The sequence below is a fragment of the Pantherophis guttatus genome, chromosome 5, assembly GCF_059756535.1.
Source record: "Pantherophis guttatus breed Tessera chromosome 5, ASM5975653v1, whole genome shotgun sequence".
NCBI lineage: Eukaryota > Metazoa > Chordata > Lepidosauria > Squamata > Colubridae > Pantherophis > Pantherophis guttatus.
The window spans coordinates 4,919,005-4,934,681 of record NC_142067.1 but is presented as its reverse complement, the minus strand read 5'-3'; the positions used below and the strand labels follow the sequence as shown (position 1 = coordinate 4,934,681).

At 45.0% G+C, this 15,677-nt stretch overlaps 1 protein-coding gene across 2 annotated transcripts; it reads right to left on the bottom strand.

Annotated features, from left to right (window-relative positions):
* Positions 1-230: 230 nt before the first annotated feature.
* AQP11 (aquaporin 11) lies at positions 231-15,040 on the bottom strand. 2 transcript variants are annotated; one of them, XM_060684769.2, is made up of 4 exons: positions 14,634-15,040; positions 9,990-10,589; positions 2,384-2,500; positions 231-693 (listed from the first exon to the last, which is right to left on the bottom strand). In XM_060684769.2, exons 2-4 carry the CDS (start codon positions 10,585-10,587, stop codon positions 632-634), a joined length of 777 nt encoding a protein of 258 aa, XP_060540752.2. In that variant the 5' UTR covers positions 10,588-10,589; positions 14,634-15,040; the 3' UTR covers positions 231-631. The 2 variants fall into 2 exon arrangements, with proteins under 2 accessions (XP_060540752.2, XP_060540753.2); XM_060684770.2 differs by lacking the exon at positions 14,634-15,040 and adding an exon at positions 13,710-14,234.
* Between the last annotated feature and the right edge of the window lie 637 nt (positions 15,041-15,677).

Below are 15,677 nucleotides of genomic sequence, written 5' to 3'. Positions count from 1 at the left end.
AAATCATTTTCAAACCCAGTGTTTCTCAAAGTTATCCGTTTTAGGATAGGTGGAACTTCAACTCCCAGAATTCCCCAGCCAAGGCAGGCTGGAGAATTCTGGGAGTTGAAGTCCAAGCATCCAAAATGGTTGACTTTTTTTTTGTTTTTTTTTTAAAAAAACGGTGTTCTTGAGCTAAATCTCATAATAATCTTTAATTATGACCGTTTTAGCTGCCATCCGATTGCCCATTTTTCATTTTTTTGAATGAAAAAGTATATATAATTTTTTCTATGACACTTTTTTTTTTTTTTGGGTACATTTTTTGAATGAATTGTTTTCCCTTAGAACGCTAACTCCTATCTCCTGAAATGGATGAAATGGGTGCATAAATGAAGATAACTTCCCTTATAAAAGGCACAGGCGTTCGGCTTTTCAGGTTTTCAAGGATCTGAAAACAGATCCTGGTGATTTTGTTCCCTCACGTGCCTCAGCGTAGGAAATTTTTAAAGCACAGGAGCCTACTAGGCATTAAAATCACATGCTCAAAAATCAACCTCTGAAAGGTTACAGATACGTCGATGTCGGTCTCCGAGAGAAAATGGCCTCCGTTTTCGTAATGCGATGCTTGGACATCTTGCCTTCCCAGCCTTTAAATATCTCTGTACAGCCCAGGGAGAACTTCATCCCATATAACAGAAACGAACACAGATCCTGAAAGAAAAAAAATAAAAATTATTAAGCTATTTGGAAAAGGGAAGAAAAAAAAAAAGCAGATTAAAATAGGAGCGGGACAGCTCCTTGGGTGGAACGGTTTTCAAAGAGGGTGAACTATCTGTAAAGGTGATTCTCCACTTACAACCATCCATTTAGCGACCGTTCGAGGTTACAACGGTGCTTAAAAAAACACTGATTTCTGAATTCATATTTCGGAGACATCTGAAATAATATCGGGTTTCCTGCCTGAGCAGGAGACTGGACTAGAAGACTTCCAAGGTCTCTTCTCTTCTCTTCTCTTCTCTTCTCTTCTCTTCTCTTCTCTTCTCTTCTCTTCTCTTCTCTTCTCTTCTCTTCTCTTCTCTTCTTCTCCTCTCCTCTCCTCCCCTTTCCTATTCTATTCTATTCTATTCCATTCCATTCCATTCCATTCCTATTATTTCTTTCATTCCATTCCATTCCATTCCTATTATTTCTTTCATTCTATTCTATTCTATTCTATTCTATTCTATTCTATTCTATTCTATTCTATTCTATTCCATTCCTATTATTTCTCTCATTCTATTCTATTCTATTCTATTCCTATTATTTCTCTCATTCTATTCTATTCTATTCTATTCTATTCTATTCTATTCTATTCTATTCTATTCTATTCTATTCTATTCTATTCTATTCTATTCCATTCCATTCCATTCCATTCCATTCCATTCCTATTATTTCTCTCATTCTATTCTATTCTATTCTATTCTATTCTATTCTATTCTATTCTATTCTATTCTATTCTATTCTATTCTATTCTATTCTTCTGTAGACTGTTTTTCGCATGAGTATTGCAGAATCTCCCATGGACACGTGACCAAAATTCAAACACTTGGCAACTGGCATGTACTTATGTTAGTTTGCAGGGCCTCGGGCTCACGTGATCTCTTTTTGCGACCTTGACAAGCAAGGTCAATGGTGGAAGCCAGATTCACTTAACAGCCGTTGTGACTTACCTTAACAACGGCTGTGTTAATCGCTTAACTACTGCGGCCAGAAAAGTCGTAAAACGGGGCAAATCTCACCTAGCAACTCTCGCATAGCAACAGAAATTTTCGGCTCCGTTGGGGGTCGTAAATCGAGGACTGAGTGTAATTTGGAACTCTTTCATTGCGGTGGCTCAGTGGCTAAGACGCTGAGCTTGTCGATCGAAAGGTCGGCAGTTCAGCGGTTCGAATCCCTAGTGCCGCGTAACGGGGTGAGCTCCCGTGACTTGTCCCAGCTTCTGCCAACCTAGCAGTTGGAAAGCACGTAAAAAATGCAAGTGGAAAAATAGGGACCACCTTTGGTGGGAAGGGAACAGCGTCCCGTGCGCCTTTGGTGTTGAGTCATGCCGGCCACATGACCACGGAGACGTCTTCGGACAGCGCTGGCTCTTCGGCTTTGAAACGGAGCTGAGCACCGCCCCCTAGAGTCGGGAACGACTAGCACGTATGTGCAAGGGAAACCTTTTACCTTTTAATTGCCCAATGAAAGATTTAGCTAAGCAAATGGGGGATCCTATTTTATCCAGCATCAGAGGTTTATTCGAAGATTCCGTTCTTAAAAGTTGTTCCCCGCTTGGTCCATTGTATTATAACCCTTGCTTCCTACAATTTAGGGATCCTTATCTATTTGTCCCAAGAAATGAAAATAAAGAACCGCTCACCTGCGCATGGTGCGATGCAATACACCACCAGGTAATTCCAGAGCTGGTCCACGAAGCAACTTCCATGCAGAGAGAAAGCCAGGGCTGGATTAAATACCGCACCGGTGAGGTTTCCTCCTACGAGAGACCACAAAACATTTCTCCTTTTTTAAGACGTCATGCGGCTTTTAAAAGGCAATAAAATCAGCTCGCTGGCAGAAGAATCAGATAATTCAGAACCATTAATAATACATTCGTATCGGAGAGGGATAACTCTCCAGTTGTGCCCAAACACTAGGCATTTATAGGAAGAAAGATGTGCTAATCTATAGGCTAAAAGAACAGTTATAAACAACAGTTGCAGGAACTGGGTATGTCTAGTTTAATGAAGAGAAGGACCAGGGGAGACATGATAGCAGTCTTCCAATATCTCAGGGGCTGCCCCAAAGAAGAGGGAGTCAAGCTCGTCTCCAAAGCACCATGAAGGCAGGACAAGAAGCAACGGGTGGAAACCAATCAAGGAGAGAAGCAACCTAGAATTAAGGAGAAACTTCCTGACAGTGAGAACAATTAACCAGTGGAACAGCTTGCCACCAGAAGTTGAATCAAAGTGCACACATCTTCAAGTGGGCAAGTTTGAGGAACCCGGTTGTATACGATCCAAAATAACAAAGAAGGGGACCATGCAGCAGAGACCGACTCAAGTCTAACACAGGGGTCTCTTGCTTGTTTCCCATGTTTAGAGCCCATGCATATACGTACATTATCCCACAACGTGGAAAAGTTTCGGAATCTCAATGCAAATGTTTTGGTTTCGTTATTTATATATTTACTAGACCTTTTTCTCATCTATATTTAAGTAACTCAAGGTAGCAAACGTATATAGTACTCCTTCCTCCTCCATTTTTCCTGCCCCCCCAACAACAACCCTGTGAAGTAGACTGGGCTGAGAGAGATAGAGACTGGCTGAAAGTCACCCAGCTGGCTTTCATGGCTAAGGCGGGACTAGAACTCACAGACTCCTGGTGATTGGCCCAAAGTCACCCAGCCAGATTTCATGCCTAAGGCGGGACTAGAACTCACAGTCTCCTGGTGATTGGCCCAAAGTCACCCAGCTGGCTTTCATGCCAACTCACCATCTCCTGATGGTTGGCTCTAAGTTACCCAGCCAGCTTTCATGGCAGGATTTTCACGGAACTACAACTCACCATCTCCTAGTGATTCACTCAAAGTCACCCAGCTGGCTTTCATGCCTAAGGCAGGACTAGAACTCACCGTCTCCTGGTGATTGGCCCAAAGTCACCCAGCTGGCTTTCATGCCTAACGCGGGACTAGAACTCACAGACTCCTGGTGATTGGCCCAAAGTCACCCAGCCAGATTTCATGCCTAACGCGGGACTAGAACTCACAGTCTCCTGGTGATTGGCCCAAAGTCACCCAGCCAGATTTCATGCCATCTCACCATCTCCTGATGGTTGGCTCTAAGTTACCCAGCCAGCTTTCATGGCAGGATTTTCACGGAACTACAACTCACCATCTCCTAGTGATTCACTCAAAGTCACCCAGCTGGCTTTCATGCCTAAGGCGGGACTAGAACTCACAGTCTCCTGATGATTGGCCCAAAGTCACCCAGCTGGCTTTCATGCCTAAGGCGGGACTAGAACTCACAGACTCCTGGTGATTGGCCCAAAGTCACCCAGCCAGATTTCATGCCTAAGGCGGGACTAGAACTCACAGTCTCCTGGTGATTGGCCCAAAGTCACCCAGCTGGCTTTCATGCCTAACGCGGGACTAGAACTCACAGACTCCTGGTGATTGGCCCAAAGTCACCCAGCCAGATTTCATGCCTAACGCGGGACTAGAACTCACAGTCTTCTGGTGATTGGCCCAAAGTCACCCAGCCAGATTTCATGCCATCTCACCATCTCCTGATGGTTGGCTCTAAGTTACCCAGCCAGCTTTCATGGCAGGATTTTCACGGAACTACAACTCACCATCTCCTAGTGATTCACTCAAAGTCACCCAGCTGGCTTTCATGCCTAAGGCAGGACTAGAACTCACCGTCTCCTAGTGATTGGCCCAGAGTCACCCAGCTGGCTTTCATGCCTAAGGTAGGACTAGAATTCACAGTCTCCTGGTGATTGGCATAAAGTCACCCAGCCACTTTTCATGCCTAAGGTGGAACTAGAACTCCCAATCTCCTGGTTTCCAGCCTGATGTCTTAATTGCTAGACCATGAAACGTATCTGCTCTATAGACCAAACCATCTCTTGGTCTCAATTTCTGCATCTCAACTGGACATCAGAAGAAAGGGATGTGGGGGGGGGAATATTGAACCAGGCATGGCTACACCAAAGGTCCATCTCCAAGTCCTGCAAGAAGGCATCTTTTCACTGATGGACATAGTGCTTGGATTTAACCGCCAATTCCAGGAGGTGCTGAGCTGGAGATTTCGGAGCAAGTCCCAAATCGAACAGATTCCAAAGTTCAGCGATCTAACTGAGATCACCTCTTTGAATGCCGCAATGTTTGCATTCTGGGGTTTGCCAAATTCTTCAGAGGAAGGTTAATGATCAACGATGGCCACACGGTTGGAGGCTGGAGGTTCTTCAGATCTTTTCAGGCATCCTTTGGATAGTCTGGCGAGGGAAGGCGTCATAGCTGACGCGCTATCCAACCTGCTCGCCACCAGACAACAATAAGGGGAGGTGGGGTGAGAGAGAAGGCCTTAGGATGTGAGGGTGGTTTAAGAGGGGAAAACTGTGGTCCCAAGGTCACCAACTCTGAGAATATCTGAGGCAAACAGATCGTTCTCAAAACAACTAAGGTGGAACCGATTGGTGGAGAAAGGGCCATGGGAGGACCAGGAGGGAGGAGGGAAAGAGGGAATTTATCTTACGCGTTTTTGCGTGCGAAATGTTAGAGCCGCCTTTTCCGCTTCTGTACCCACATGGCTTTTCAGCAAAGTCTGAAGTATGGCCACAATTGAGCCCAACATTTCTAATTTTGCTAAGCGAGACATTTGCCGAGTGAGTTTGGGCCCCATTTTTACGACATTTGTGAGGTAAAAGACTGCGGCGGTTAAAAGTTAGGAACACGGTTGTTAAGTGAATCCGGCTTCCCCCCTTGACTTTGCTTGTCAGAAGGTCACCAAAGGGGGAATCGTGTGATCTTGAGACCCAGCAACGGACGTAAGTGCGAGCCCGTTGCCAAGCGTCGGAATTTTGATCTCGGGGATGCTACAGAAGGTTGTAACTCTGAAAAGCGGTCATGAGTCACTTACTTACTTACTTACTTACTTACTTACTTACTTACTTACTTATTTATTGGTTCGATTTATATGCCGCCCTTCTCCGGAGACTCAGGGCAGCTTACAATGCGTTAAGCAATAGCCTTCATACTTTTGTATATACCTGCTTAGTAGGGCTTTCGCCCCCCCCCAAGCGGTGTTCTTTTTTATAGAAAGTCAGCTTATTGCCCCCACAATCCGGGTCCTCATTTTACCTACCTCGAAAGGATGGAAGGCTGAGTCAACATTGAGCCTGGTGAGATTCGAACTCGCACTAATTGCAGGCAGCTGGCAGCTAAGTGCTACTTAACAGCGCTTTAGGTGCGGTTGCAGCTTTGAATGGTCACTAAATGAACTGTTGCAAGTTGAGGAAGTTGGAGGGGGAAAAAAAATCTCAGGAGTTTCTTTTTCTGACTAGCGCATTAGCGGAGTCGGGGTTGCGGTGAGGAGGAGGAGGACTGTGGTTTCCTTGGGGCTCTCTGAGCTTGTTTGTTTTCTTGCAAACATTTCATGACCTGACTAGGTTACATCATCAGTGTTAGAAGGGAGTGGGGTTTGCAGAGTGGAAGAGGAGGAACAGGAAGAGGAAAAGGGCTGTAGTAGGGTCCTTGATGCTCTCCGAGCCTGGTGGTTTTCTTGCAGTTGTTTTATTACAAAACCAGGGAACCTCATCAGTGGTAAAAAAGGATCCACTCCCTTCTGGCACTGATAATGTCACCTAGTTGGGTAATTAAACGTCTGCAAGAAAACCACCCAGCTCACAGAGCACCAAGGAGCCCTCCTCATTTCAACTCCGAGCTACAAATATTCTCTTTTAATCAGGGTGGATTTGATTTAAATCGAGTTGATTTAAATCACAATTTAAGTCATGATTTAAGTCACTAGTAAAAAGGCTTGATTTAAATCAACTCGATTTAAATCGTAATTTTTAAAGAGCGACTGTCATCTCTGCTACTCCTTTGACCCACTGTTGCCTCACCGATAGTCCCAGTGTTGCAGAATATACAGCCTCCTGCTACATAACTAAGCTCCGTTTCATGCTGAATAAACTCAATTATTTCTGTATCTTAAATAGAAAACTATCTTACGATAGATTTTTACCCCCAAAGTTTTTTATTAAAATAAATTCGATAAAAATCAAAAAAATCCGATTTAAATCAAAAAAATCTGATTTTTTTGATTTTTTTTAAAAAAAATCATTGATTTTTTATCCACCCTGCTTTTAATCGAAACCCTGAATAGGGTAAGAAAATCACAATTCAGCCACGTAAAAGTTCTCAACAACTTCTAAACTTTGCTTTACGTTAGAATCAGAAGCGGGTTTTTTTATTTCTTCTCCCTTTCCATCGATTTAACACGGGAGATTATTCCAAAGCCTAAATCTTCTCCCTTTTAAGTGCAAATTTTAAATTTTAAAGTGTTTCAAAATATGGGTATTTTAAATCATGGGTATTAATTCAGCCAAATTTATTTAATTCATTTTATTCGATTTTAAATTTTTATATGTATGTGTTTTATTTCGTGGCTGTTCACCGCCCTGAGTCCTTCGGGAGTAGGGCGGTATAGAAATTCAATAAAATAAAATAAATAAATAAACAAAGGCTTTTGAGCCAGCCCAGTTATGCTGCAACCGAGCAGTAAAAATGCACAATGAGATGAGCTGCAAAGTTGTGATTCAGCAGAAGTGGTTGGCAGAAAGAATCTTGCGGAAGAGACAACGCAACTCGGCAAAAAGGCAGGGTTTGCGAGAATACGATGCCCTCTTCTTACGAGAAGCTCTTTCTTGAGGGTGTATTCATATGCCTAGATCTCTTAAAGAGTAACAGAGTTGGAAGGGACCTTGTAGGTCATCTAGTCTGACCCCCCCTGTAGATCCAGGCGAGATAAGAAATCTCTCGGCCATTCAAGCAAAGCGATGGCTAAGTAAAACCGTGACTGCGCTCGCAAGCTTACCCCAGCTTTCCTTCGCTTTGCAGGCCCGCCAAGGTTGCAAACGTTGAGTTGTCAACTTACAAGGAACAACGTGCCTCCAGGAGTTGTAGTAAATGCGGGAAGCAACATGGGGAGTTTTTAAGAAGATGTTGGACACCCATTTGTCTGAAGTGGTGGAGGGTTTCCTGCCTGGGTAGGGGGTTGGACTAGAAGACCTCCAAGGTCCCTTCCAACTCTGTTCTAGTCTATTCAAAGGAAGGAAGGAAGGAAGGGAAGGAAGGAAAAGAGACTACAAGGAAGGAAGGAAGATGCATTGTAAGCTGCCCTGAGTCTCCGGAGAAGGGTGGCATATAAATCAAATCAAAAACAGAAAAAAAAAGGAAGGAAGGAAGGAAGGAAGGAAGGAAGGAGGGAAGGAAGGGAAAGAGACTACAAGGAAGGAAGGAAGGAAGGAGGGAAGGAAGGGAAAGAGACTACAAGGAAGGAAGGAAGGAGGGAAGGAAGGAGGGAAGGCAGGGAAAGAGACTACAAGGAAGGAAGGAAAGAAGGAGGGAGGGAGGGAAGGAGGGAAAGAGACTACAAGGAAAAGGAAGGAAGGAAGGAAGGAAGGAGGGAGGGAAGGAGGGAGGAGGGAAGGAAGGGAAAGAGACAAGGAAGGAAGTAGGGAGAGAGGGAAGGAAGGGAAAGACTACAAGGAAGGAGGGAAGGAAGGAGGGAGGGAGGGAAGGAAGGGAAAGAAAGAGACTGGAAGGAAGGAAGGAAGGAGGGAGGGAGGGAGGGAAGGAAGGGAAAGAGACTACAAGGTAGGAAGGAAGGAGGGAGGGAGGGAAGGAAGGGAAAGAAAGAGACTGGAAGGAAGGAAGGAAGGAGGGAGGGAGGGAAGGAAGGGAAAGACAAGGAAGGAAGGAGGAAGGAAGGAAAAGGGACTGCAAGGGTAGAACAAGAAGCAACGGGTGGAAACTAATCAAGGAGAGAAGCAACTTAGAACTAAGGAGAAATTTCTTGATAGGGAGAACAATTAACCAGTGGAACTACTTGCCACCAGAAGTTGTGATTGCTCCAACACTGGAAGTTTTAAAAGAAGATATTGAAGGGTTTCCTGCCTAAGCAGGGGGTTGGACTAGAAGACCTCCAAAATCCCTTCTAACCCTGTTATTTTATTCTATTCTATACTTTTTCATCCCTGTGTTAACCGCAAAGGCTCAATAAACGAGGCAGTCACTAAACAAGGACTGCCTTTCCAAGTTAAGCCTCACTGCGAATTTCCCTTTCTGTTTTGTAAATTGCTAGCGTTTGCTTTTTTCCAAGAGTGCATTCGAACGGTCCTTGGAGCAACATCCGCTTAACAACTGCCTTAGCGACGGAAAAGTTGGGTTCAATTGTGGCCTAGCGGTGATATCCAGCAGGTTCTGGAGAACCCGTAGCGGAAATGTTGAGTAGTTCGGAGAACCGGCAAATACCACCTCTGGCTGGCCCCAGAGTGGGGTGGGAATGGGGATTTTGCAGTATCCGTCTACCTGGAGTGGGGAAGGAATGGGGATTTGCAGTATCCTTCCGCCTGGAGTGGGGAGGGAATGGGGATTTTGCAATATCCTTCCTCTGGAATGGGGAGGGAATGGGGATTTTGCAATATCCTTCTGCCTAGTGGGGAGGGAATGGGAATTTTGCAGCATCCTTCTGCCTAGAGTGAGGAGGGAATGGGGATTTTGCAGTATCTTTCCTCTGGAATGGGGAGGGAATGGGGATTTTGCAATATCCTTCTGCCTAGAGTGGGGAGGGAATGGGGATTTTGCAGTATCCTTCTGCCTAGAGTGAGGAGGGAATGGGGATTTTGCAGTATCCTTCCGCCTGGAGTGGGGAGGGAATGGGGATTTTGCAATATCCTTCCTCTGGAATGGGGAGGGAATGGGGACTTTGCAATATCCTTCTGCCTGGAGTGGGGAGAGAATGGAGATTTTGCAGTATCCTCCTGCCTAGAGTGGGGAGGGAATGGGGATTTTGCAGTATCCTTCCGCCTGGAGTGGGGAGGGAATGGGGATTTTGCAATATCCTTCTGCCTGGAATGGAGATTTTGTAATACCCTTCCCCCAGGAGTGGGGAGGGAATGGGGATTTTGCAATATCCTTCCGCCTGGAGTGGGGAGGGAATGGGGATTTTGCAATATCCTTCTGCCTGGAATGGAGATTTTGCAATACCCTTCCCCCAGGAGTGGGGAGGGAATGGGGATTTTACAGTCGCCTTCCCTTGCCACACCCACCAAGCCACCCCCCACAGAACCAAGTAGTAAAAAAAAATTTGGATTTCCCCACTGTTGTGGCCATACATCAAGGACTACCTATATTCCAGAACAAAGACCCGGTCGGAGTTTTAAGCCGAAGGAGGAAACGAGGGATAAACCCCACCAACCTGCGTAGACGAAAGAGGTGATGAGCAAAGCGATGAGGTGTACTTTCATCGTGGGGTTCATGCCCTGGAACTGGAGTAAAGTCAGGTGTAGGAGGAAGGAGAAGAGAAACTCCAGGCCGAAAGCATTGGTGAGGCTGGTTTGAATGGGGTTGCTGCAAACGTCAGGCAGGGCTCTCAAATGACCGGCAGTGAAGCCCAACATCCAGATGAATTTCATGCACAGGTGAGCCAAGACGGCCGCCGCGAACTGCGCCGCAGTCTGCAGGCACCACCCGTGGATCCCCAGCTCGCCTTTGTAAAGCTGTTGGATGCTGCTGGCCGGGTTGCCCACGCTGCCCGTTAATGTCCAGCCGTGGAGGACGGTGAAAATGTAAGTGAGCCAAAGGGCGATTTGCGGACGGGGCAGCAAGCTGCCCAGCAGGCAAAGTTCGTGGGTGCAAGCACAAATCTGGAAAGTGGCGGTCAGCTCCTGGGTGAAATTGTACCAGTTGGGAGTCCGCCGTAGTAGCGCCCGGTGGGCCAGCTGCCTGCACGTGCCCACCAGGAAGATAATGCCCGCCATCACCAGCAGGGAGATCAAGGCTTCGTCGGTATTCATGGCTGCGGGAAAAAAAAGAGGAATTTTTTTAAAAAAATGCTGATACAGGAAGTCCTCGAATTTACAACTGTCCGTTTAGTGACGGTTGCAGTGTTTCCTCCAGGGGGAGTTTGGGGGGGGGGTCACGCGATCCACTCTGGCGGATCTTCCGACAAGCAGAGTCAATGGGGAAACTGGATTGGCTTAACAGCCGTGTTGTAAGTAGTCCTCGATTTACGACGGTCTGTTTTAGGGACCGTTCCGAGTTACAACGGCACTGGGGGAGGGAAGTGACTTAGTATCGGGTTTTTTTCCCCCCACCCTTACGACCGTTTGCGGTGGCGTGATCAAAATTCGGTTCATATTTATGACGGTCGCAGTGTCCCGGGGTCACGAGATCTCCTTTTTTGTGGCATTCTGGCAAGAAAAGTCGACGGGGGAAAGCCGGATTCTCTTTCTTTCTTTCTTTCTTTCTTTCTTTCTTTCTTTCTTTCTTTCTTTCTTTCTTTCTTTCTTTATTTATTTATTTATTTATTTATTTAAAAATTTGTATACCGCCCTTCTCCCTGAGGACTCAGGGCAGTGAACAGCCAAATAAAAACATAAACTACAAACATTAAAATACAATTAAAAAGATATATAGAAATTTGGCCCCATGATTAAAAACAATAACAAAACAATTTAACAACCGTTTACAATTTAACAAACTTTAACAACCGTGTCGCTAATTTAGCAGCAGTAATTCCATTAACGACTTGGCAACTTGGTCATTAAATGGGGCAAAACTCACTTTTGGAAATGTCTCACTTAGCAGCACACATTTCAGGCTCTGTTGCGGTCGTACCTCGAGGACTACCTGTATGGAGAATCCTCGGCTTAACTAAACCGTTTTTATTTAGTGACCGGTCCAAGTTACAACGGCACTAAAAAAAAGGGACTTAGGACCGTTTCTTCAAACTTACGACCGTTTGCATCATCCCCATGGCCGCGTCGCGAACCAAAATTCAGATGCTTTGAGAACTGAGTAGATTTAATACAAAAATTGATGTTCTAATGTTATTATTATCTTTTACTGTGCCAAACGGAGTGGGAAGTCAACATCTTTTATTCTTTTTTTCCCTTTCCACCCCACATTTCCTCTTTCCCTCCTTTTTTTCTTTCCCCTTAGTTTTTCATTACTTTGGATTCTCCTCTGTAGTTTATATTTTGATCAAATGAAGGCAATTTGAGGTGGAAAAGAAATGGCAACTGACTAGATTTATGACAGTTGCAGTGTCCTGGGAAGTCACGTTTTGCGTGGCCTTCTGACAAACAAAATCAACGGAGAAGCCAGATTTCGCTTAACAACCGTGTTACTATCTTAACACCCGGCGCAGTGACTCACTGAACAACTGTGGGAAGGTCGTAAAACGGGGCAAAACTCCACCGTCTTGCTTAGCAACAAAAAAAGTTGGCTCAACGGTGGCCAGAAGTCAAAAAAATGATCTCTATTGGCACCCCTTGCCAGATTCACTTAACAACTGTGTTACTATTTTAACACCCGGCACAGTGATTCACTGAACGACTGTGGGAAGGTCGTAAAGCAGGGCAAAACTCCCCCATCTTGCTTAGCAACAAAAAAGTTGGCTCAACGGTGGCCAGAAGTCCAAAAAATGACCTCTATTGGCACCCCTTGCCATATTCACTTAACAACTGTGTTACTATTTTAACACCGGAGCAGTGATTCACTGAACGACTGTGGGAAGGTCGCAAAACAGGGCAAAACTACCTCGTCTTGCTTAGCAACAAAAAAAGTTGACTCAACGGTGGCCAGAAGTCCAAAAAATGACCTCTATTGGCACCCCTTGCCAGATTCACTTAACAACCGTGTTCCTATCTTAACACCCGGCACAGTGATTCACTGAACGACTGTGGGAAGGTCGTAAAACGGGGCAAAACTCCCCCGTCTTGCTTAGGAACAAAAAAAGGTGGCTCAATGGTGGCCAGAAGTCAAAAAAATGACCTCTATTGGCACCCCTTGCCAGATTCACTTAACAACCGTGTTCCTATCTTAACACCCGGCACAGTGATTCACTGAACGACTGTGGGAAGGTCGTAAAACGGGGCAAAACTCCCCCGTCTTGCTTAGGAACAAAAAAAGGTGGCTCAATGGTGGCCAGAAGTCAAAAAAATGACCTCTCTTGGCACCCCTTGCCAGATTCACTTAACAACCGTGTTACTATCTTAACACCCGGCGCAGTGATTCACTGAACGACTGTGGGAAGGTCGTAAAATGGGGCAAAACTCCCCCATCTTGCTTAGCAACAAAATTTGGCTCAACGGTGGCCAGAAGTCCAAAAAATGACCTCTATTGGCACCCCTTGCCAGATTCACTTAACGTCCGTATAACTAACTTAACCGCTGCAGTAATTCGCTTAACGACTCGTGGCCAGGAAGGTCGTAAAACGGGGCAAAACTTCACTCAGCAGCTATCGCCCTTAGCAACAAAAAATCGGGGCTCGATGGGGCTCATCGGTGTAAACGGTCGACTTGCAACCGTCCGTTTAGTGACCATCCAAAGCGACAACAGCAGTGATTTACGGACACGTTTCAGTTATAACTTTTCCAGCCACCCCCGTGAGATCAAAATTCAGACGCACAGCAACTGGTTCATACTTATGACCGTCGCGGTGTCCCAGGAGGTCACGCGATCGAATCCCCTCTGGCTTCCCCTTTGGCAAAGTCTGCCAGATTTGCTTAACCGACCCAATTGCTCGTTTATCGATGGCACCGATTCGCTTAACAACTTGGGAGGCAAGAAAGGTCGTAAAACGGGGCAAGACTTCCCGGAACAGCTGTCTCACTTAGCGACAAAAAAAATGTGGGGGCTCCATTATGGTCATAAATCGAGGACTACCTTTATCCTTGCTGTTGGGGGGTGGGTGGGTGGATGGGGATGTCTCAATCCCCTCTGCTTCGGGCTACTACTTCCCTGCTGCTCATGGGGGTCTGAGTTCAAATCCCGCCCTGCTAGAGTGGGAGGAGCCTCAACTTTCTCCTCCTTTCACCCCCCCTCCCAAATAAAAAAAAGGAAAGGAGGCCACGAGGAGAGGCTCAGCTCTGCAAAAGCTTCCTGCAAAAAAAAAAAAGGAAAAAAACACCACCTTCCCGGGGGACGATCCGTTCTTCCTGCCGGCTTCTTGGTGGCGGGCGGGCGGCTCGGAAAGCCTCCGCCTCCGGGCCGTTGCTGGCTTCGTTCGACCGGGCGATCTAACGGCCGCTGGATCCCCGCGGAACGGGGGGGGGGGGTGTCCCGCGTTCCCGCACCGGCCACGTCGCTTCTTTCCCCCAAGCCTCGGCTCTCTTTTTTTTCTTTGCAAAAGGTTTGCAATGATTATTAATTGCAACGATTATTATTATTAATTGCAACTACTATTATTAATTGCAACTACTATTATTAATTGCCATTATTATTAATTGCAACTATTATGAATTGCAACTATTATTAATTGCAACTATTATTATTAATTGCCATTATTATTAATTGCAACTATTATTAATTGCAACTATTATGATTATGAATTGCAATGATTATTATTATGAATTGCAACTATTATGATTATGAATTGCAACGATTATTATTATGGATTGCAACTACTATTATTAATTGCAACTATTATGAATTGCAACTATTATGATTATGAATTGCAACGATTATTATTATGGATTGCAACTACTATTATTAATTGCAACTATTATTAATTGCAACTATTATTAATTGCAACTATTATTATTAATTGCAATTATTAATTGCAACTATTATTAATTGCAACTATTATTATTGATTGCAATGCTTATGATTATGAATTGCAACGATTATGATTATGAATTGCAACGATTATGATTATGAATTGCAATTATTGGTGCAAGCCGGCCTGGCTTTTGGATCCTGATCCTGATCCGGATCCTTCCCGGCTGGTGGATCCCAGATCGGGAGAGAGATCGAGAGAGAGAGATCTGGTTAAAGCCATTTCCCCCACCCCCCGAGACCCCCAGCTGCCAATCTGTTTGCAAAGCGGCGGCGTTACCTGCTTTTGGCTCTCTCCGGGCAGCCGAACCAGCTCCGAACCGGCTCGAAACGCGCGGGGGAGGGGGACACGGGACGGGACACGCTTTGCCCCTTTTGCAAAGCGGAGTTTTGCAAAAACGTCTCTTTGCAAAAAAAAAAAAAAAGAAAGAAAGAGGAAAAAAAAAAAGAAAGAAAGAAAGAGGAAAAAAAAAAAGAAAGAGTGCAGAATTGCAATGCCCGGGCTCTTCTTCTGTTTAATCTGGCATTGCTTGGATTAATCATTAATCATTCCCACTCTTGGGGGGGGGAGGCGGAGGGGGGGCCGTGGAGGAGGAAAGTGGGGGCTGGGGGGGGTTCAGGTTCAGGCGTTCCTTTGAGCCCAAGAGCCCGTTTTGTTCTCTCGCCCTCTCCGGGTGGGGGAGGGGTGGGGGGGGTTTCCCGGGGCGGTTTAGAAGAAAGAGAAGTGGGGGGGGGGAGGCTTCGGGGGTTTGTGGATGTGGTTCTTTTGTCGTGTTCGCGGACAGGGGGGAGGAGGGGGGGAACCCTTCTGAGAGCTGCTGGAGGCCCCCAAATGTCATTTGAATCAGGTCTGCCGATCAGGGGACCTTCAAAGTCCCAATAAAGTTATTCCATTCCATTCATTCTTATTCCTATTCTATTCCCTTCCCTTCCCTTCTATTCTAATCATTCTATTCTATTAATCATTATTTTATTCTATTCTAATTATTATTCCATTCTATTCTATTCTATTAATTCCTATTCCTATTTTATTCTATTCCCTTCCCTTCCCTTTTATTCTATTCTAATTATTCTATTAATCATTGTTTTATTCTATTCTAATTATTATTCCATTCCATTCCATTCCATTCCATTCCATTCCATTCTATTCTATTCTATTCTATTCTATTCTATTCTATTCTATTCTATTCTATTCTATTAATTTCTATTCCTATTCTATTCTATTCTAATTACTCTATTCTATTAATCATTGTTTTATTCTATTCTAATTATCATTCCATTCTATTCCATTCTATTCTATTAATTTCTATTCCTATTCTATTCT